Source organism: Saccopteryx bilineata, chromosome 4, assembly GCF_036850765.1.
Source record: "Saccopteryx bilineata isolate mSacBil1 chromosome 4, mSacBil1_pri_phased_curated, whole genome shotgun sequence".
Taxonomy (NCBI): domain Eukaryota; kingdom Metazoa; phylum Chordata; class Mammalia; order Chiroptera; family Emballonuridae; genus Saccopteryx; species Saccopteryx bilineata.
In genome coordinates, this window is record NC_089493.1 from 194,294,583 (window position 1) to 194,315,884 (window position 21,302).

The 21,302-nt window shown below is 58.7% G+C and overlaps 1 protein-coding gene across 2 annotated transcripts in view; it reads left to right on the forward strand.

Annotated features, from left to right (window-relative positions):
* Positions 1–650: 650 nt before the first annotated feature.
* The window catches only part of HRH2 (histamine receptor H2), a 40,253-nt gene continuing 19,601 nt past the window's right edge, over positions 651–21,302 (forward strand). Inside the window, exons 1-2 of one of the 2 annotated variants that reach the window (XR_010731082.1) lie at positions 651–855; positions 18,580–20,122. Coding sequence is in view for 1 of the 2 variants with exons in the window: in XM_066273327.1 (XP_066129424.1) it covers positions 19,086–20,122 (1,037 nt within the window). In the remaining variant the exon portion in view is untranslated. The remainder of the gene's footprint in view (positions 856–18,579; positions 20,123–21,302) is intronic. The other variant, XM_066273327.1, reaches the window with a different exon arrangement.

A 21,302-nucleotide genomic window follows, 5' to 3' on the forward strand; every position in this document is an offset into this window, starting at 1 on the left:
CGGGGTCACGCGGCCACCTAGACGCCCTGCTTTTTAAGAGCTTGGTTTTCCCATCTGAGCCTCCATTTTCTCACCTGTGAGATGGAAGTTACTTTCCCTAACCCACACAGCCCTTTGCCCAAGACTCTTCCCTATCTCTCTCTCTCTCTCTCTCTCTCTCTCTCTCTCCACCCTTTCCTTCAACTAGGACAAATCGGCTGAAGCTCCACTTATCCCAGGACAATCCAACCTTCTCCCTGGAAACTAGTTTTCTCTCTCTCCTAGCTTGATTTCAGGTGGCTGGGCAGCCAAGGTAAGGGGTGCCCCCTGATTCGGGGGTGGGGGTGGGGTCTGGCCCTCCCACGGCAGACCTCCCAGCAGAGGGGGGGGGTGGCACAGCAGGGAGCTCCCTTCCCCTCAGCCAGCTACCACACAGCGGGGCGCTGGGTTCCAGTCTGTTTGTGGGGTGAGTGGGCAGCATCTGGGGAAAGGGAGAGAGTGGGCAGTATGACAGAGAGAGAAAGGAGGAAGTATCAGAGTCAGAGAGGGGAGGGAAGAGGTCCAGGAGAAAGGGAGAGAGTGGGTGAGAGTGGGCCAGGGAGGAGAGCAGGGGAGGCGCACCGTGTGTGGAGCGTGTGGGGGAAGAGGAGAGGAGAGAGGGAGCGGAGGGACCTGGAGAGGAAGGAAAGGAAGGCGCAGTGGAGAGCGAGGAGGAGCGAGCTGGGGGCGGAGACCAGGAAGTGGGTGCGAGGTGTGGGCGTGGGGCGCTGTGCTCCTCTCCATCCCCGCTGGGAAGCGGGCGCGGAGCCCTCGCAGGCAAAGGACCGATTCAAGCCGGAACCGCGGCGGAGCCCCCCTCGGCGACAGCAGCCCCAGGTAACTCGGTCGCCGCCTGCCCGCGGGGCCTGGGCTCCGGGTGGGTCCCAGGCGGGCACCTGCTCGGGTTTCCCCAAGGCTGTCCTGCCCACCACCCGGGTTTGAGCCCCAGCCCTGCGGCTCGCTGGTTGTGCGTGACCTTGGGCTAGCGCGAGCCTCAGCCTCGGTCCACGGTGCGCGCAGGGTCAGGCGTTCGTCCCCTCCGCCGCGTGGGGGAGGATCTGCAAAGTCCACTTGCTCAAAACAGTCCCTGGTTCGTCCCTGGTTTGGTGGAGGCGTTGGAATATGAAGTGACTCTGTGCTTAAGGGAAGCCGGCAGGGGGCCCAGGGGCAGGCGAGGAGGAGTCCCCAGCTCTCAGCGCGCCCTCTCCCTCTTGGGCTGCTGGCCCGATGCCAAGTGCTCTGGGAGTCAGGACAGGGGCGCTCCGCGCTGGGAGTCAGGACAGGAGGACAAGGGCGCTCCGCGCTGGGAGTCAGGACAGGGGCGCTCCGCGGTTAGGAGTCAGGACAGGGGCGCTCCGCGGCTGGGAGTCAGGACAGGGGCGCTCTGCGCTGGGAGTCAGGACAGGCTCCAAGGCTGGGAGTCAGGACAGGGGGGCTCCGTGGCTGGGAGTCAGGACAGGGGCGCTCCGCGTTGGGAGTCAGGACAGGCTGGCTCTGTGGCTGGGAGTCAGGACAGGGGCGCTCCGCGCTGGGAGTCAGGACAGGGGCGCTCTGCGCTGCGAGTCAGGACAGGAGCGCTCCGCGCTGGGAGTCAGGACAGGGGCGCTCCGCGGCTGGGAATCAGGACAGGGGCGCTCCGCGGCTGGGAGTCAGGACAGGGGCGCTCCGCGGCTGGGAGTCAGGACAGGGGCGCTCCGCGGCTGGGAGTCAGGACAGGGGCGCTCCGCGGCTAGGAGTCAGGACAGGGGCGCTCCGCGGCTGGGAGTCAGGACAGGGGCGCTCCGCGGCTGGGAGTCAGGACAGGGCGCTCCGCGGCTGGGAGTCAGGACAAGGGCGCTCCGCGGCTGGGAGTCAGGACAGGCTCCAGGGCTGGGAGTCAGGACAGGAGCGCTCCGCGCTAGGAGTCCCTCCCGAGCGCCTGGAGAGAGGTTCGGCTCCCGCTGAACAAAGCAAGCGGTCCCGCTAGTGCCCAATGCCTGCTTTGAGACGGTAGCAGAGATGGGGGGGCAGGGAAGTGCAGTACCTGAAGGTTGTGCTGGCCCCACTCTGGCAGCCGTCACACTGTCACTTGGGGGCCCAGAGTCCAGGTTCCCTTTGCCTCCCTGAAACCCAACTGTCATCACCAGGTCCTCTCTGGTGGCCTTTGCTAGAGACAGTCAGTGGCCCCACTGGGCATGAAGCAGGACCTAGGGAATGGGGGGGAGGGCAGGAGCCCCCCACTCCCAGCCCAGACCTACATCCTGCTGGCGAAGACATGAAATGTGTGAGGTGGCACTTGATGCCCTGTGGACGCCTGGTTTTGTCTTGGAGCCGCAGTCTCTCGGTTTGTGACAGGAAGTTACGAATTCCTACCTACTAATGAGTTCCCCGGGGGCTATGGAAGGCAATCAGATGGATCCATACTGTCCTCTCTGGCCCTGAGATATGCCGGGAACTGGATAGCATGAGAAAATAACACTTCGCCAGGCCTGCTGTGCTATGTATACAGCGGTGCCTACAGCCATCTCAACCATCCTGGGAAGCTGATGCCACGGAACCCCAATTTCCAGATGAGGGCAACGGGGCTCACGGGGGTCCAAGGTCTCCACAGGGTCACACTGGTACCAGGTGCCTGGGCTGGGAGTGGCCCCAGGTCTGCCTGGCTTCAGGCTGCTCCCGCAGTCTCACACCAGCTGCCAATATGACCGTGAAAGGTGTCTAGCACTGGGCTGGGCCCCTGGCAGTGCCAACCCAATCAGCACGGATGTCTTGCCCCACATGTAACAGGCAGAGCTGCCACCTCATCATTGGAGAAACTGAGTCTGGAGGCTTGGTGGTGGGGTTGGGCTGCCTTTGCCAAGTGGTTTCTCAAGGGGTCAGGGAGGAAGGCAGGCCACGCAACACCACAGAGGAAGCAGAGACCAGGCTGAGTCAGCCCGTGTGCCAGCTCCACTTCCTTTGTCGGCCACCTGTCCGCGTGAACCTCCAGCTCCGTTAAACCCGGCCTAGGCTGCTTCTCCCGGCTTCCCGGGCCCTTTCTGTCCTCCGTCCTCCCTGAGGACTAACGGAACCGACCCGCCCAGATGATGCTTCTGAGAGGACAAGAAGATCAGCGGTGGTCCATCTCCACCAGTGCCCCCGGAGAAGGGGACACAGGATCAAGGCCCAATCCCAAGGATTTAGCTCCGTCCTGGGGAAGAAATCCCTGGTGGTGGAAAATGGGTGGCCCGACAGGCAAGAGAGGTTTCTTTGCCAAAAAAATGTTTTAAAAGAAGAAGAGAGGAGGACATCCAAACCAAACAATGGGAATATGGAAAGGGCTCTTTCAAACGCAAACCTATTCATCAACGATCAGAGAGGGCCTCAGTGTCCAACAAGAGGGATCCATCAAGTCACGAGGCACCTGTGTCGCCGCTAAAAATGGAGCGTGTTTAATGAGTGCAGACGTGCTGACGCATGTGCTTGGAGACGGTGGGGTCACAAATTGGCGGCAAGCACTTTTGAAAAAAGTCTGGAAGGAAATGAGTCAAAGAGTGTTAAAAATCTTTGCCAGCGGGGGACGGCATTATGGGAGGTTTGTTCCTCAACTCTTTAGAATTTCCAGACTCTCCAGAGCTTATGCAGTGAGCATACGCTTTAATAATGAGTGGACATAGAACTGTCTGGCTTCTAAGGACACTATAACCCGCCCACTCCCACCTTCTTCTGGCCAGCACCCAAGGCAGGGCTGGCACATGGACACTTGTCAGTGAGAGGCCCCCCCCCCCCCCGTGTTGAGGCCCGGCTGGCTCCTTGGGGGGAAGAGGAATTCTAAATTATTAATATCTGACATCCGTTGTGTTCTTACCACGTGCTCATGATAACCCTGTGAGGAAGAGACTAGCAGTACCCCGTATTACAGAGAAGAACCTGAGAGAAAGGTACGTTCAGCCCCGTGTCTCATACGGGTCAACCCCAAGCCATCTAAATCCAGAGCCTCCACCTCTGACCAGAGTCAGGAGGGTCAACAGATTCAATTAGCTGGCATTGAAGCGCCTAGCGCAGAAACCCTGGGGGAAGCGGCCCATCTCTGCACTGTACAGGTGAGCACGGTGTGCCGGGCTCTGTGCTGGGTGCAGGGGACGGAAGGGTCACAGGGGACCTCTCCACAGAGGGGCGGGGAGAGTCCCATGTAAACAGTGCCCTCAGAGCTTTGAGGGAGGGGGGGGCGGTTTAGGAAAATGTAGGAGTTTAGAGGTGGAAGGGGTGAAGGCTCCCAGGAGAGCTGATACCAGAAATGGCTCAAGAAGGATTAGCAGGAATTCACCAGGTGAGCAAGAGATGTTAGAACAGTGGTTCTCAATTGTGGACCGTTTTTCTCCCAGGACACATGTGTCAATGTTTGGGGGTACTTTTTATTGTCACAGCTGGGATGCAGGGGGGACGACATCTAGTGGGTCAAGTCCAGGGATGTGGCTACACATCCCGCCAGTGCCCAGGCAGTGTCCCCCACGCCCAAACAACAAAGAAGTATCCTGTCCCCAAATGTCAACAGCGCTGAGGCTGAGAAAGCCCAGGTCCAAAGAGAAGGGGGTTCCTGACCAGGGATCAGCCAGGCAAGGCAGTGACAGGCACTCACTCCGCGCCCCCTGGGTGCCCGGCGCCCAGAGCCGGTGACCGCACACCTGGTGGCTGGCCCCCGCACTGCCGCTCTGCCCCCACCAGCAACCGGCCTGGTCTCTTTTTTAAACACCATAAAAGCCTTAGAGATATATAAATAATTCACATCCCAAAAAACTCACCCACTTCAAGTGTACGGGTAGATCTGCTTTTAGAGTTGTGCGACCATCACCGCTATCCAATTCCAAAACACCTTCCTCACCCCAAAAGGAGACTTTGTATACACTGGCTGTGACTCCCTGCCCGCCCCCTCCTCCCACCCAAGGCCAGGCAACCACTAATCCACTTTCTGCCCCTAGAGATGGACCTATTCAGGACAGTCCGCAGCAATGGAATCACACCACACGTGGCCTTCTGTGTCTGGCTTCTCATGAAGCATAATGTATCCATGGTCCATCCACGTTGTAGCAGGTGTCTGTACCTCATTACTTTTATGGCCAAAGTGACATTCCTTTGTATGCATTTCCCCTCATTTTATTCACCCACTCATCAGCTGATGGGCACTGGGACGTTCTGCTCTTCTGGCCGCCGTGGACGTTGCTACGCGGGCTTTTGCAGGGATGCCTACCTTCGTTTCCTGGGGGAACCCGCCCGAGAGTGGGACTGTTGGGTCCCGTGGTCACTCCGCTGAACCTTCCCAGGGACAGCCAGATGGTTTCCCAAAGTGGCCGCACGGCTTTACATTTCCCAGCGGCACGTGTGGGTCCCAGCTTCTCCATACCCCCCCCCCCCCGGCCGCCAGTCACCCAGCTTTAGGAGTCGAGCCGTCCTGGTGGGTGTGAGGTGGTGTAGGTGTGGTATCAATCCGCATTCCCCTAATGGCTAATGAATTTTTTTTATTTTTTTTTTTTTGTATTTTTCTGAAGCTGGAAACGGGGAGAGACAGTCAGACAGACTTCCGCATGCGCCCGACCGGGATCCACCCGGCACGCCTACCAGGGGGCGATGCTCTGCCCACCAGGGGGCGATGCTCTGTTGCTACCAGAGCCACTCTAGCACCTGGGGCAGAGGCCAAGGACCCATCCCCAGCGCCTGGGCCATCTTTGCTCCAATGGAGCCTCGGCTGCGGGAGGGGAAGAGAGAGACAGAGAGGAAGGAGAGGGGGAGGGGTGGAAAAGCAGATGGGCGCTTCTCCTGTGTGCCCTGGCTGGGAATCGAACCCAGGACTTCTGCACACCAGGCTGACACTCTACCACTGAGCCAACCGGCCAGGGCCATGGCTAATGAATTTGAACATCTTTCCGGCTGCTTGTACTCAGAACAAGCTACTCAGATCAGAGTCATCTTTTAAAACGTTGTTGTGTTATCCCCTCGCTTAGACCAAAATGCCATCCCACCTACAAGGCGGCGTGCCACCAGGCGCTGCCCGCATGGGCTGCACCTCTCCTTGCTCACTCTGGGCCACCCAGGCCCGGAAGCCGCAAGCTGGTCCTCCCCCCGGGCCTTGGCAGGGGCTGCTGCCTCTGCCCCTCGCCGTGCGCACAGCCCCTCCCGGGCGGGCGGGCGGGCCTCCGCAGGCCGCCCTGCGCTCTCAGCCTGGACGGCCAGCCCCCCCCCCCCCCCAGCCCTTTCCGGCACGTTTCAGGGCTTCTTTGGAACGCTTTTCTCTTACTATCTGATAAGAGCTGGGAGAACTGGGCCCCGGACGTGACTACACCTCTCCTCACGGTGTGAACGTGGGGAAGCCACTGCTCCATCCGAGAACCAGCCGGGGGCGCGCTGGCAGCTCTCCCGGGGCGGCTCTGACTCAACCGGCCTTTGTTCTGGCTTCTCTGCGTGCCAGCGCTGCCGGGAGGGTGTGGGCCCCTCGCCGCCGCAGCGAGAGAGGTGGCTGGGGCCAGGTCGGTCACGGCTCAGAGCGAGGAGAGTGGCTGCTTATCGCCAGCCCCCGGGGGGGGGGGGTGCAGTCTCTGGGAGCAGACTGCGGCCCTGACCTGGCGCCCGGCCTCTGGGAACAGCAGAAAGAATCGTCGGCAGCTCGAGGAAGGACGGGGCACCTCGGTCACTCTCAGCTCCGGGGGGGGGGGGGGGGGGGACAGTCTCTGGGAGCAGACTGCGGCCCCGACCTGGCGCCCAGCCCCCAGGAACAGCAGAAAGAACTGTCGGCAGCTCGAGGAAGGACGGGGCACCTCGGTCACTCTCAGCTCTGGAACTGCCTGGTTATCCCGGGAAAATGATCTTCTCACCTCAAATCCTCTCTGAGCGCGTGGACTGTTCAAGAGAGGACGAAACTGGGCGGCTGGGACACAGGGGCGAGCTGGGAGCGGGGCGAGGAGACCTAGGGTGCTGCTGCGGCGGCAGGTCCCGAGTCCCGGCCGGCGCTGCGCTGAGTGCTGACCCATCACGTGGCGTTCACACCCACTGGGCCCTTCCTCTGTCCGTGCGCGGGGCGCTGTTCCTCGCAGCAGTCAGACCACCACCCCCTCCGCCCTCGCGCGGAGGCCTCTGGAGCAGGGACGCCACGCCGCCGCCCACAGCCGCTGCAGAGAGCAGCAATGAGGCCGGAGAGGGACCCAGGGAGCCGGTTCTGGAGGCGTCTTGCTCTTCCCCTCCACACACCTCTCGGGATTCCTAGCCCCGTTTCACAGGAAGGGGAAACGGGCCGAAAGCGATGTCGCCTGGCGACCGTGCCTCCCTGGCGAGAAGCAGAGCTAGGCTAGGTGCAAGGCCAGCCAGCTGTGGTGGGAGCCCTTCTCCCCACGGGGGGCTGGAGGCTGAGGTGAGGGTGGGAGGGGGGACGGACAGGCCTGCTTATCAAACACAGCCCCTTCTGGCCCCCGCAGGGCTGCGCACCAGCTGGCACGCATGCGCTGTGCCGGATGCAGACCCGCGTTTGCTCGCAGGGCTCGTGTTGCCCCCACCCCCGCACCTTGCACCCCCATCTGGTGGCCTTGGGCGCCTTCTCTCACAGGAAGGGGGGCCTGAGGTCCAGCCTCTCTGAGGAAAGATCAGAGGATGGCTGTGGGGAAGGTGTTTACTGAGGAACCAGTGCGCTTCACTCCACCCTCTGACCTCCACCCTTCATCGTCCCATTCTACAGATGGGAAAACTGAGCCGCGGAGAGCTTCCGCCTTCCTGGGAGGGGGGCGGGGCAGGCAGCCCTGGGGGCCTGAGGCCGGCCTGGGTGGTCTCAAACATCCGTGGGCACAAGCCAGTCCGCCTGTCCGACGAGGAGAGGGTAGGGTGGGCTCCTCAGGCGGCAGCAGCGCCTATCAGGGCTTCAGTCACATTGGCTGTGTTCTCATGCCATGTGTCTTCAGGGTGACCTACGGAGGGAAACTGATCCTGGCGGGGTTTGTCATGATAAAACAATTCCTTTTGCAATAAATTCCATCACTTTAAAGAAAAATAATAAGAAAAAAAAGAACTACTCTCATGGGTTTGGCAAAAATCTCAGAGCCGGGGACATGGAGTGAGGTTTGGGAAACAGGAAGTGCGGGGCAGGGACGTCCTCCGGAGTTGGAAACAGAGCCCTTCCGACTCGGAGCAGCTGTGCGGCCCCGGCCCGGGCATGCGACCTCCCTGGCCACGTCTGCTTTGATCCCAGTTCCCCTTGAGATCAGGAAGTCTCTGGGATCAGCTGCCTGGGTAGTGCTCTGCCTGCCCCAGGGGGTTCTCCTGCGGACTCACACCGAGCTGCTGCGCGTGTGGCGGGGCCACGGATGCGGGGGCGGGGCGGGATGAGGTAGCCCGCGTGTGGTAACGTTCCCGGCAAGGGCTAGCTGTTTGCTGCTGCTATCGTTAAGGTGACAAGGTGACCCGGCGGCTGCAGGGTTTGTGCCTGGAAGAGCAAGCTATACTTTGCTGGAAGGGCAAAACCTTCCCAGAGTGAGGTGGGGCAGGGTAGGAGGGGTGAGAAACAGAGGAAAGAAGTTACAGGGTTGGCGGGCAGCTCGTGGGACTGCTGCTGCTGACGAGGTGCGGTGGCGGTGATGAGGTGGGGTGGTGACAATGATAATGACAGCAGTCACCCTGCGGGCTGTGGGAGTAGTGAGGAAGGCCATGACAATGGCAATGACAGCGATGAGTCCCGCGCACGGCCTGGGGGCTGTCACCGTAGATACGCAGAGACCCCGCGACCAGGAGCGTTGTAGGGCTGCCCGGAAAGGGGACTTGTTCTTTGGGGCCTCGAGCTCTTTGGAAACCCACAGAAATCTCTGTAAACTCACACAGGCATCTACCAGATCTAAGGCGCAGAAAGGAAACCACAGAGTTGCAAGTAAAACATGTTTAACTGAATATCCAAATGTAGCACCGTGACAGCCTGTTATACTAAGTAGCCATGTACAAACTCTATTTTCTGTGGAACTGCCTGTATTGCCACATATTTGTTATGCAGTAGGGTGAGGACTCCAAAAGAAAGAGTGTGCAGGGCTCTATACCTACTGGCGGGTTCTCTGTACTACAGTTAGCCCCACACACACACCGGAGGGGTGCACAGAGATCAGGGCTGACTCTCTGGGGGGCTGCAGAGGGGGGTTCCTGAACACCAGGTGGCCACTGACTTCTGTTCCTACCCACATCTCTCCCACTTCACTACTTCAGGGGTCATGACCCCTTCCCTCCTACCGCTTCCACACACACACACACACACACACAGCAGCTGGTGGAAACCTCTGAGATTCTAAACCCATCTCCTCGCTTTTCTGCTGAGGAAATTGGGGGGCATAAAACTTGTTAGAGCTAACCCAGCAACTCAAAGTCACACCGGGGACTCAAACCCCGGCCCAGATTCCCAGCCCAGTGCCCTTTCTGCTCAGCCCATGCCCCCTGGGCAGCTCTGCCCCCGCCCCCAGTGGCAGAGGGTTGGGCCCCGCAGCCGACATTGGCAACTAGGGTCTCACTTCCCCCGGAACCACCAAGCAGAGTTTTCGCTGGGCCCAGTCCAAACTCGGCCCTGAAAACCCCGTCCCCACGCCTTTCCCTCTGCGGCCAGAAGCCCACAGCTGGCGGTGGACTTTGGCCAAGACGCAAAATACCATAAATCTCAATTTGTTTATCTATAAAATAGAGGTGACTCGTGGTGTCTGCACAACAGGCTGCTGCCGAGATTAAATGGGAGAAAGCATTCGGGGCACTTAGCACGCCGCCCGATGCTTTCGAGGTGCCTGGCAAATGGAACGTCGCATTGTTAGGATGGTTGTTTCCGATGTGCATTTAGTCCGACCGACCGGTGAGTGCTCACCGAGCCCCCTGCAGGGTGTGTCCGGGTGGAGCCTGGCCCTCTCAACGCTCACATTCCCACGGGGAGAGAGGAGCGTGCCCGGCAGAGGGCCCTGCGGGGGAACGCGACGGAGGGTGGTCTCATTCGGGGGCGGACAAGGGCCCCTCAGCAGAACTGATGTCCGCACCACGACGTGAGCGTCCAGGTCAGCAGCAGACCTCGGGCGGAGCCCCAAGCTGGGGCGCCAGCAGGCCCGGGACGCAGGAGCAAGGTCGGATGGCCAGGTACCCACAGGAGCCTGGTGGTACGGCCGGAGGTCAGGGAGGTGGGGCCCAGATGCAGAGCGGCCTGTGAGCCAGGAGGAAAGTGGAACAGGGCAGCACGGACAGACAGACGGACACGGGCTGGGTGTGAGCGATTCCAGAGAGCAGGGGAGGCCAGTGGAGAGCAGTCACGGACGTCCAGGCAGGAGACGCCGCCGGCCTTGCCGAGGGGTGGGGTGTAGGGATGAGGACACTACAGGAGGCGAGGTCGATGCCTGGGTGTTGAGCCTGAGCACCCAGCTGCATGACAGGGAGGCGGGGCGGGGGGGGGGAGTCAGGGGACCCCCACATCTGGAATAGGCAAACCCACGGAGCCAGAAAGTAGGCTGGTGGTGGCCAGGAAGTGTGGTAAGAGGGGCTGGGAACTTACTGGGTGTGGAATTTCCTTTTGGGGGGATGAAAATGTTTTGATACCAGATAGAGACGGTGGTTGCCCAACATTGGAGATGGACTGACTGCTGCTGAACGGTATCTTTTAAAAACGGTTAGTTATGTGACTTTTACCGCAGTTTTTAAAAATGAAAGGGAGGTAGAGATGTTCTCAGACAAACAGTAACCAAGGGATCTGTCGTCACGGCCGTCCGGGAATGAAGTGGACCAGCTGCCCGTGTGCAGGGACTTCCGGAGGGTGGGGCGGGGTGCAGGTGTGGCTATAGACACTCAGAGATGGTGGAACCAGGCCTGGTTTCAGAGCCCGCCTGCCTCTTTACCAGCTGTGTGGCCTTGGACCAGTGACTTAACCTCTCGGAACCTGAGTTTCACTATCTGTCAAATGGAAATAATGACGATCTCTGCCTCACGGAGATAAGTAATTATCTGTGTGCGCTCAGCAAGCAGAAGCAGTCAGTGTCCAGGTCTCCTTCTGCCTGACTGGGATGCCATGGTGATGACATTCATCACACAAAAGGTCCTGCTCAGGGCTGGTGGGTACACATCTGAGGGGTGGCTGGGGCTGTTCCCAACCTGGACCCAGAATAGCAGCAACCGAACCTGCCCCAAACTCCAGACAACACTCGCCTCTGAGCTGGTGCAGAGGGGCTGCAGCCAGGGGCTTGGAACAAGGTGCATTTGGGGACATAAGCAAAAACTGTCCCTGGCTTTGGGCCCCCGGTGGCTCAGAAGAAATGCTGGGTCCAAAGCTCAGACCACTGGGAAGCCAGGCCTTTCTCGTGAACAGCCCCAAACCAGAAGTCCCTCACTGTCTTGCAAGGCCTTTACCGAGTGTCTGGCCCACCACGCAAGGCCTTTGTCACGTATCTAGCCCGCCGCAGAGAAGGAGTTACAAATCTGTAACCACGAAGATGAAAGGCGTGCTGATATTGCGAAGGAGGAAGTGTTCTGTGTGCCAGAGCGCGGAGAATCCTGCCACTCCTCCGAGAAGCCCGAGGGCGGCTTTCTGTCTCTACAGGGAAAGCTGAGTGCACAAGCTGCCCGGCCCACTCGAGTCCCGGCTGCTGGGATCCACCTGGGATTCCCGGCAGGAGCAGAGCTCCCGAGGGGCTGCTGCTGGGCCCCTGCAGCCCCAGGTCCCTGGACCATGCAGAACGGCCCATTGGAGGGAAAGTGCGGAGAGGTTATGGCTCATGAAGATGAGAAACTGCGCCCCTGGGACCCAGTGACATGGTGATGACCGGGGCGGTCAGCAGGGCTGGCTCTTGCCTCCCCCCTGGATGCCACACCCAGCCCCTGAGGCACAGCAGGTGAGCAGGACCTAGCCACCCCTCTGCACCTTCTAATCACATCACCCTCCCTGTGCTCACACTGGCCTTCACCCCGCCTCCCCCTCCACCTGGGCAGGGAAGGGGTGTGAAAACGCACCATCTCCGCTTCCAAGGGGCCGTTCTCCCTGTCTGGAACCTGCTTGTCCCCATCTTCACTGAGTTAGCTCCCTCCTCTCAAATAGCCCCTCCTCGGGAAGCCTCAGCATCCCCCAGACCAGGTCCAGTCCCCTGTTGTACACTGTGTGCGTCCCCGTCACATAACTCTTAATACAAGTGCAATGAAATGAGCAGCTCTGCAGGGAGCTCCCTCTCCACTGGCTCCCTCCTGGCCCCCCACTGGTTCCCCCACCACCTGGCTCCCCCACCGTCCACCCGGCTCTCCCACCGTCCATCCAGCTCCCCCACCACCCGGCTCCCCCACCGTCCATCTGGCTCCCCCACCATCCGTCCGGCTCCCCCACCATCCATCTGGCTCCCCCACCATAAGAGAAGCTCCACGGTGTGTGTGTCGTGCTCACCGCTGCTGCAGCCCCAGAACCCCGCGCGGTGTCTGCACGTGGGAGGGCATGCAACAAATATGGACGTTGCAGACTTACAATAAGGTCACATTCCAATAAACCACCTTTAATTTGAAAACACTGCAACTCAAACATGCATTTAACGCCACACTGCAGAGTGTCGGCTGTTTGCCCCCGCGGTCGTGTCGTGGTTGTGGGGCTGACCCTGGGCTGCGCTCGCAGCCGCTGTCCAGCATGTGGAGAGTGTGCTGACCTGCATGGCTAACCCAAGAACAAACAGGTCAAAGTCCAAAATTTGAAGAATGATTTCTACTGAATGCGTGTCGCTTTTGAACCATCTTGAAGTTCGTGAGCAGGGGACCTTCTGTAACAACTTTATAATATCATCATAAATGACACAACCCCACACATACCAGACGCTGCTGCTTGTGCATTCACCATGCGTTTTCACACCTGCCAAGTGAAGGAGGACTTATTATTACTCCCATTTTACAGACGAGGAAGCCGAGGCTCGGAGAGCTCACAGTGGCATGCTCAAGGTCGCGTGCTATGGCGTGACAGCACTGGAATCAGAACCCAGATCCAGCCAATGCCTGAGTCCCCGCTTCCAGCCCCTGGGGCTCCCCTCTGGGTGACAGTTTTTGCAGAACACGGATCCAGCCCCCTACTTCTCAGGACCACCCACCAGCTCTCCCAGAGGTGCCTGGTACACAGTGTTGTCTGAGGAACAGCGCTGTCTTTTCCTGCTGTAAGTTACTGCTTAGAAAATCAGAGTCACCCTCCAGGCTGAGTGAGAAACCCCATCAAAGGAGACTTAAGCGATTCCCCTGAATTGCTGGCTGCTTGTGCAAGTGCTGGCTCGCTGAGGACCATGTCTGGGTTCGGGTACATAAACCTGAAAGGGAACTGCATCTCCCTCCCCAGTGAGAAGAGGAAAGAAAGGCTGGACGTAGTTTGATGAAACCGGATGGGGACATGACACCAGCCCCAGACCGGTTCTCTTCTGCGTGGCCTCGCCCTCCAGCTGGCAAAGAGAATGTTCCAACAGTGGCATTTTTTCTGGGATTTCGTGGGTGAGCAGCAGTGAGAGGGGAGTTGGGGCATCAGGTTGACCTGGATTTGGCTCCAAGCGACACTCCTGCTGGCGGGGTGACCCCAGCCCCAGCATGTCCTTGTTTGCTTTGCTGCTGGGTAGCAGGACCCAGGAAGGAAATGGCATTCCAGATCCCCCGCCTGCCGCAACCCAGTTCCCAGGGAGACACACTCGGATGGTGAATCACCAGGGACCCCTCTCCAGGAGGAGAGTTTTCCTGGGGCCCTGAGAAATCTACCCAGTGGGGTTAAGGAGGTCACCCCAGAAAGCACAAGCCTCCGCCAGAGGTGGTGCAAGTGGGAGGTAGAAGTGAATGAGGATGGAGCAAGTGCCCCTGGGGGACTTCCTGGAAGAGGAGACCTAAGAGGTCAGGTCTTTAGGAAGAATGAGGGCTCACGGAATAGGATGTGCAAAGGCAAGAGTCATATGGGAGGAATTCAATGCCACCAGAACTGTGTTTCTCAAAGCCTTGTCCTGGTACACTACAGGGTGCTCGGCGGGCAGAGGCTGAGGCTCAGACTGAGACAGAACCAGGGTACGGAGAACCCCGAATGCCACACCTAAGATCTCTACTTAGAGACACCAAGCCTAGTCCTGGCTCGTGGTCAGAACAGACCCCTGTCACAGAGCTCGCACAGTGGGCTTCACACGCACCTGCCTGTGCCACGGGACGGGGGAGATGCTGGGCCGGCCGCGGTCCTATGATCTGGCTGCGTGTGCTAGGTGAGGGCTGTAGGTAAATGTCAGGAGCCTCCCCGGGGGCCGCTGATCCTCCAGAAAGTGCCCTTTCCAAGGCCGTGAAGGCAGAGATGTGAGGAAGGAGTGTGGTGCGCACAGCGGCAGGCAGCCTCCGTGGCCAGCGTGAGACAGGCGGGCGGGGCCGGAGCCGGTTAGAAGCCTGTTATCATGAATTCCATCTAATTCTCTCTCTCTCTCTCTCTCTCTCTCTCTCTCTCTCTCTCTCACCCCCCTTACACACATGGCGGGGGAGGGATAATTATTGAATCGGCACAGACAGCTGGGTAAGAGCTAATGTACCCTGTATTGGTTTTTCAACTTTTTGTGTGCTTCAAATTTTCACTAACAAAATATTGAGGAAAATAGGTTCATTTTCCCATATGCAGTCAGACATAGTAACCAGGTCCACTGTGTCCTGAGGTGAGCCCCTCAGGTTTCCAAAGGGGCTGTACCCACGCGCCCCCATACACCCGCACACTCGGAGTACCTCTCCCAGGATATAGACAACAGGAAATGATGGATGGATGGATGGATGGATGGATGGATGGATGGATGGATGGATGGATGGATGATGGATGGATGGATGATGGATGGATGATGGATGGATGGATGGATGATGGATGGATAGATGGATGATGGATGGATGGATGGATGGATGATGGATGGATGGATGGATGGATGATGGATGGATGGATGGATGATGGATGGATGGATGGATGGATGGATGATGGATGGATGGATGGATGATGGATGGATGATGGATGGATGGATGGATGGATGATGGATGGATGGATGGATGATGGATGGATGGATGGATGGACGGACGGATGGATGGACGGACTGACCAGTGGATGGGGAGGTGGAGAGAGGTGGGCCAGATTCAGCCACTGCTGGGGGGCAGACCTGGAGCCATATTGACAGCAGGTGCAGCAGGTGCCAACAGTATAAGCGGGTACACAGTGCAGTGGGCGGTGCCCCTGCCCCTGGTGTGCAGGAAAGCAGGCAGGCGGCGGTATTTGAGCTGGGCCTGGAAGGGGAGGAGGGGAGTGGACACAGGGCTCCAGGTGCAGGAGACGGCAAAGGCAGCCGTGAGCCCCGCTGCATCTGGGGCAAGGCCCGGCTCCCTGAACGGCAAAGTGCCCTGGCACAAAGCCAGCTGGAGGGCAGACCGAAGTCTGACCCAAGGACTGGCATGTCGGCAGTGGGAGCTGAGTCTGAGGCCAGGCGCTCCAGCCCCTCACGAGGGCCTGATGTCACCTGGCCTCTCTGAGCCTCGCTCTTCTCAACTGATAAACGGAGCCGTGACTCATGGGCTGCTGCGAGGGTTCCCTAACGACGTGCGTGACGCTGCCTTGCCCAGGACTGTGCTAGCAGACGGCTGTGCCGTGATTCACTGAACCGTCGCCCCGCTGACAGATGCTCGGGGGGTGTCCTTCTTTTCACTTCTTTGCACAACAGTAGTCAGACTGCCACAGCCCCCCCAGGTCCCCAGGAGGGCGAGGTAGATCTGACCGACCTGGTAGGGTGTCCATTACATAATGAGAATTTATAAATGGACTCAGGAAAAGAAGTTGCTAAGTAACATGTACAGTGTGTATGAAACAGTCCTGCGTGCGCCTGTGTCAATGTAGAGGCGCAGAGAGAGAAGGGAGGTCTCTATCGCCCCCCGAGGTCAGCAAGAGGCACCTCCCGGGCATGAGGGCTTAGGTGCCTGACGCCCAGTAGCTGGCCCTTCCAGTATACCTCAGGACACGCGGTTGACCGCAACAAGCCTGTCATTGCTTTGCACGTTTGAAAGGCAAGGTCAAGGAAGTGTGCTTCTGTTAGCTGTGACAGTGACAAAGACGATCTTGGGGGTGCCGTGGCCCTCTAGGGCAATCCTTCTGCCTAGGGGGCATGGGGTGGGTGATGCTGTTCCGTGCCAAAGGGCACCAGACACCCGTGGCACCGGGGCTGTAGCACAGAAACACAACATATGTGGTTCTCATTTGAAAAAGGAACCACCACCGTTCCGGTCATCACTGTGACCCCAGCATCTGCAACAGCATTTAGCACATTGGAGGTTCTGAAAAAAATATTTGCTGAATAGAACAGAGGAAGGGGAGGGAGAGAAAGAAAGAAGGAAGGAAGGAAGGAGAGAGGGAGGGAGAGAGAGAGAGAAGTAAGAAGGAGGAATTAATTTCTAATTATACGAGACGCTGGCTCATTCAGTTTGGAAAACCCCCAAACATGAACTAAACGGCTGGCCCAGTGCCAAAATACCTGTAACATTGGAGCGGTTAAGGAAACTCAGAGAATATTTTGATCAGAAATAAGGATTCTCAAAAAAAACAAAAAACAAAAACAAAAAACAAACCCTCGCTGCTACCATCCCCAAAGTTAATTGAGTGTGGTGATGAGAGCCATGCTGCTTGGGCTATTTATGTAATGAAAAGATCTTCTAAAAATAGTACCCAGAGGCACAGCTCCCCGGCGGCTGAGCCAGCCAGAGCAGCAGAAGGTGACCAGGAGCCGTGACCCCTGCACCAACACAGTGGTTAAGGGTAAATGATGCTTCTCACATTCAGGGTGCAGAACCACTGTAGGCAAGAGCCTGGGAGAGGCTCCAGTTACTCCTCATGGAGACTGGAGAGCTTTTGAGAGGTGCCGCTGTCGGCCAGACTTCACGCCCCCAGATTCCGGGAGACTGGGGGTGCTGGGGGCCTCGGGAGCAGCTCCCGGGCACGCAGCAGGGCCTCAGATTGGTTTGCATTCGTTGGGGTCGTAGAGTATCACCGCCACTGGGAGGGCATCTGTGAGATTGAAGCAAGGGGCGTTGCATGTGCAGCTGTTCTACTGAAGTGATGTTTGTGGTGGGACAGGAGAAAGAAAGGCAGAGGGGAAGGAAAGGACTGGACCCAGCCAAATACCCACGATAGGGGGATGACAGGCAAACTGTGGCCAGCTCCCCCCCAGCCCCGTCCCCTGGCCCTGTGGACTGTCACACCGCCATTAGAAAGACTGTGTGGCCCTGGCCGGTTGGTTCAGTGGTAGAGCGTCAGCCTGGAGTGCAGAAGTCCCAGGTTCGATTCCCGGCCAGGGCACACAGGAGAAGTGCCCATCTGCTTCTCCACCCTCCCCCTCTCCTTCCTCTCTGTCTCTCTCTTCCCCTCCCGCAGCCGAGGCTCCATTGGAGCAAAGATGGCCCGGGTGCTGGGGATGGCTCCTTGGCCTCTGTCCCAGGCGCTAGAGTGGCTCTGGTCGCAACAGAGCGACACCCCAGAGGGGCAGAGCATCGCCCCCTGGTGGGCAGAGCGTCGTCCCCTGGTGGGCGTGCCGGGTGGATCCCGGTCGGGCGCATGCGGGAGTCTGTCTGACTTGTCTCTCCCCGTTTCCAGCTTCAGAAAAATACAAAAAAAAAAAAAGAAAAGAAAAGAAAAAAAGAAAGACTGTGTGAGTTCTGGACCAGCAGACTTGGATGTGGGACCCCATGTATTGCAAAACAAGAAAAGATTTAGAGAGAAGTTCAGAGCAGGTGTTGGTTGGGGTGCAGTTAGGCAACGATGACCGCAGGAAATCTGGCCCTCTGCCTGCTTTTGGGCTGCCTGTAAGCTAAGAATGGTTTCTACATTTCTCAATAGTTTGGAAATAGTTGTACAGAGTTGGAGCATATATATAGAAAACTATTTTTGTGGCACGTGAAAACTGTGAGAAACTCAAATGTCTGTGTCCGTAGTAAAGTCTTCTGGGAGCACAGCTGTGCCCGCTCCTGTGCCCGTCATCCGGGGAGGCGCCGTGCCCTCCGCAGCGCCAGAATCGAGTCGCTGCCATAAGATCCTGCCGGATGCAGAGCAGAACATGTCTTCCTGAAAAGGTTCACCAGCCCTGGTTCAGAGCACGATGAGGTTTTGGAAAACACCAGTCAGTTGTTGGACACTGTTCTCGGCACTGTATCAAAGAAAATTCGTTACAGTTGCTTATTTAATTGTTCATCTTATGATTTATCCATCAGACTTTCAGTGCCTACCTGGGGGGCCAGGCTTGGGGAACCAGCACTGAACCAGCAGACATAGCCCGTCTCGGGGAGCTTGGGGCTTGTGTCTAGCTCTTTCCTTCTCCACTGTTAACAGTCCCTCCAATCATACCCCACAGGGTGACACGTGGCCCCGCCCCTTGCATCCCACCTCCCTTCCTCTGCCCAATGCCTGTCCTGACTGCCTCAGTGTCTCCTACGAACAGGCACCCAGACTGGCCCCAGGCCTCCTGGGAGCTCGCAAAGAGGTTGAGGTCTAGGACGATTCATCTTGAATCAGGTCACGATCTCAAATCGGTTCACACTTGTGATCTGGTTTCAAAGTGCTCAACGCCCAACCTTGGCCTTTTTCAGCTCCCGCTCTCCAGTGGTCCCCGGATGGAGACGCCGCGGTCCCTGACCCCTGTCCCGTGGATGGGAACGGCCATCAGCTATGGAGAAGGATGTGAACATGTCTCCCCGTGACCCCTTCCGCAGAACCCCCAAAGCCCCACCTCCAGACGCACGCCCGGTGCGTCAGTCCCTACGCAGAACCTGGGGAGAGGAGACCCGCCTCCGCCCCCACCCCCGCCCCCGGAGGGAGCCGGCCCGGCAGGGGCTGACCTGAGGACTGGGGTTCAAAGCACCAACGTTGCCTCTCCTCCATCCACGCTCACACCTGACGCCTCCAGGAGACCGCTGTATTTATTTCTAGAAAAACAGCACCGAGTCGGTCACTGTAGCCTCGCCGCGTTTGGACATTTCCTTTGGGCTCTGCTGGGCGTCCGGGAGCTCGGTGGGTGGCACACTGGACACACTGGAGAGCCAGAAGGGAAGCCGCCTGGGGCCGCGGGCAGAGGAAGGGGCCTCGGGGTCCCAGGATGGAGCACAGGAACGCCTGTCTGGACTCCATGGCGTTAAAGGTCATCCTCAGCACGGTCCTCGCTGTCCTCATTGTCATCACGGTGGCTGGCAACGTGGTCGTCTGCCTGGCCGTGGGTCTGAGCCGCCGGCTCCGCAGCCTGACCAACTGCTTCATCGTGTCCTTGGCCATCACCGACCTGCTCCTCGGCCTCCTGGTGCTGCCCTTCTCCGCCTACGCCCAGCTGTCCTGCGAGTGGGTGTTCAGCTCTACCTTCTGCAACATCTACACCAGCCTGGACGTGATGCTCTGCACGGCCTCCATCCTCAACCTCTTCACCATCAGCCTGGACCGCTACTGCGCCATCACCCACCCACTGCGCTACCCCGTGCTGGTCACCCCGGTCCGGGTGGGCATCTCCCTGGTCTTAATTTGGGTCATCTCCATCACCCTGTCCTTCCTGCCTATCCACCTGGGGTGGAACAGCCGGAACGAGACCAGCGGGGTCGACGAAAGCGTCTGCAAAGTCCAGGTCAACTTGGTGTACGGTTTGGTGGACGGGCTGGTCACCTTCTATGTGCCTCTGCTGGTCATGTGCGTCACCTATTACCGCATCTTCAAGATCGCCCGGGATCAGGCTGCGAGAATCAATCAGGTCGGCAGCTGGAGGGCAGCCACCGTCAGGGAGCACAAAGCCACGGTGACGCTGGCCACCGTGATGGGGGTCTTCATCGTCTGCTGGTTCCCCTACTTCACCGTGTTTGTCTACCGTGGGGTGAGCGGGGACGGTGCCGTTAATGGCGTCTTGGAAGCCGTCGTCCTGTGGCTGGGCTACGCCAACTCGGCCCTGAACCCCATCCTGTACGCCGCGCTGAACAGAGACTTCCGCAGGGCGTACCAGCAGCTCTTGCCCTGCAAGTCTGCCGGCCGCAACTCCCACGACGCTTCTCTGAGGTCTGAAGGCTCTCAGCTCTGCCGGATTCAAGACCGAGAACCCAGGCTGCTACAGGAGGGGAATGGGAAAGAGAGCACGGCGCCCCGGGGAGCCGCAGACAGGTAAGGGCCCTGGCTCTCTGTACCTGGGACGGGGCCCTGGGGGAGGTCCCACCAATGCTGACTATTGAGGGAGCCACTGAGTGGGAGGTGCTGGCACTCCCACAAGCCTTTGCAAACCTCCTGTTGTGCCATCTTCCCCATAGCTCCCCCGAGGTGAAACGTTCTACCTCCACTCTAAAAGGACAGCAGCTTGGCCAGGGCCACATAGCTGGGACCTGCACAGAGGTCCCCAACCCCAGAATATGTAGGCCCTTTGTTCTTGCGGGTCAGGTCCTGACAATCCTAAGTCCTAAGTGAGAGGCCCAAGTCGGCCCCTTCGCTGGCAGTCGTAAGTGCCCACTGACACCCTGCAGGACAGCCCTCGGGGGGTCGTGCACGGGTGCGGATGCATGAGGGTGAAACGAGGAACCCCGCCTGCCCGCTGAACAGCTGCTTGTGATGTACCGGCTCTCACACAGGGGCACGCAGGTCAGAGGAGAGAGAGTGGCCGAGCTGGGAAGGCAGGGGCTTGGCATCGTACGCTAGGTCTCAGGGGGAGGGGGAAGGGTTAGAAGCAAGGAGGGGTGACCCAGGCAGCTCTGTGCTTTGGAAAGAGGGCTCTGGTTGCCCCCTAAGATGTGAACAAGAAGGACAAAGGGCCATCAGTGCAGGGGGCTGTGTCACTGGTCTGTTAAAGAGGAGGCGAGAAGAGAGCAGAATCTAGGAGGCTGTGAACAAAATAGGCTTGGGAACCCTGGATGGTTGGGGTGCCGGAGACTTAAGAGAAAGGGTGCCCTGGGGTCCATCGCCAAGGGGTACTCAGGCTGCAAAGAGAAACAGGATCAGGTTGAGACTGAGGTCCACCAGTGACCAAGCCAACGCAGGGCGTTAAAGTGGAAACTGCGCCAGGAGCGTAGGCGGCGCTGAGGATGCTCCCTCCACGGAGAGGAAGGTCTGGGGGAGCCGTCAGAGGAGTGGGCGACGGGGTGCTGGCAGGACACCTGACACACAGGTGTGCTCATAAGTGACCCTTTCCTTTCTCCTCCACGGGCCATGCCTGTGCCCCCAGAGTGCTGGTCTGAGTGACTCGTTCATTCATTCATTCACAAACATTCATCAGCTTCCCACCACATGCTGAGGATGGTGCTGACCATCAGGGATGTAGAAATTTATTTGAGCAAATCCCTGCCTCCCTCGGGCC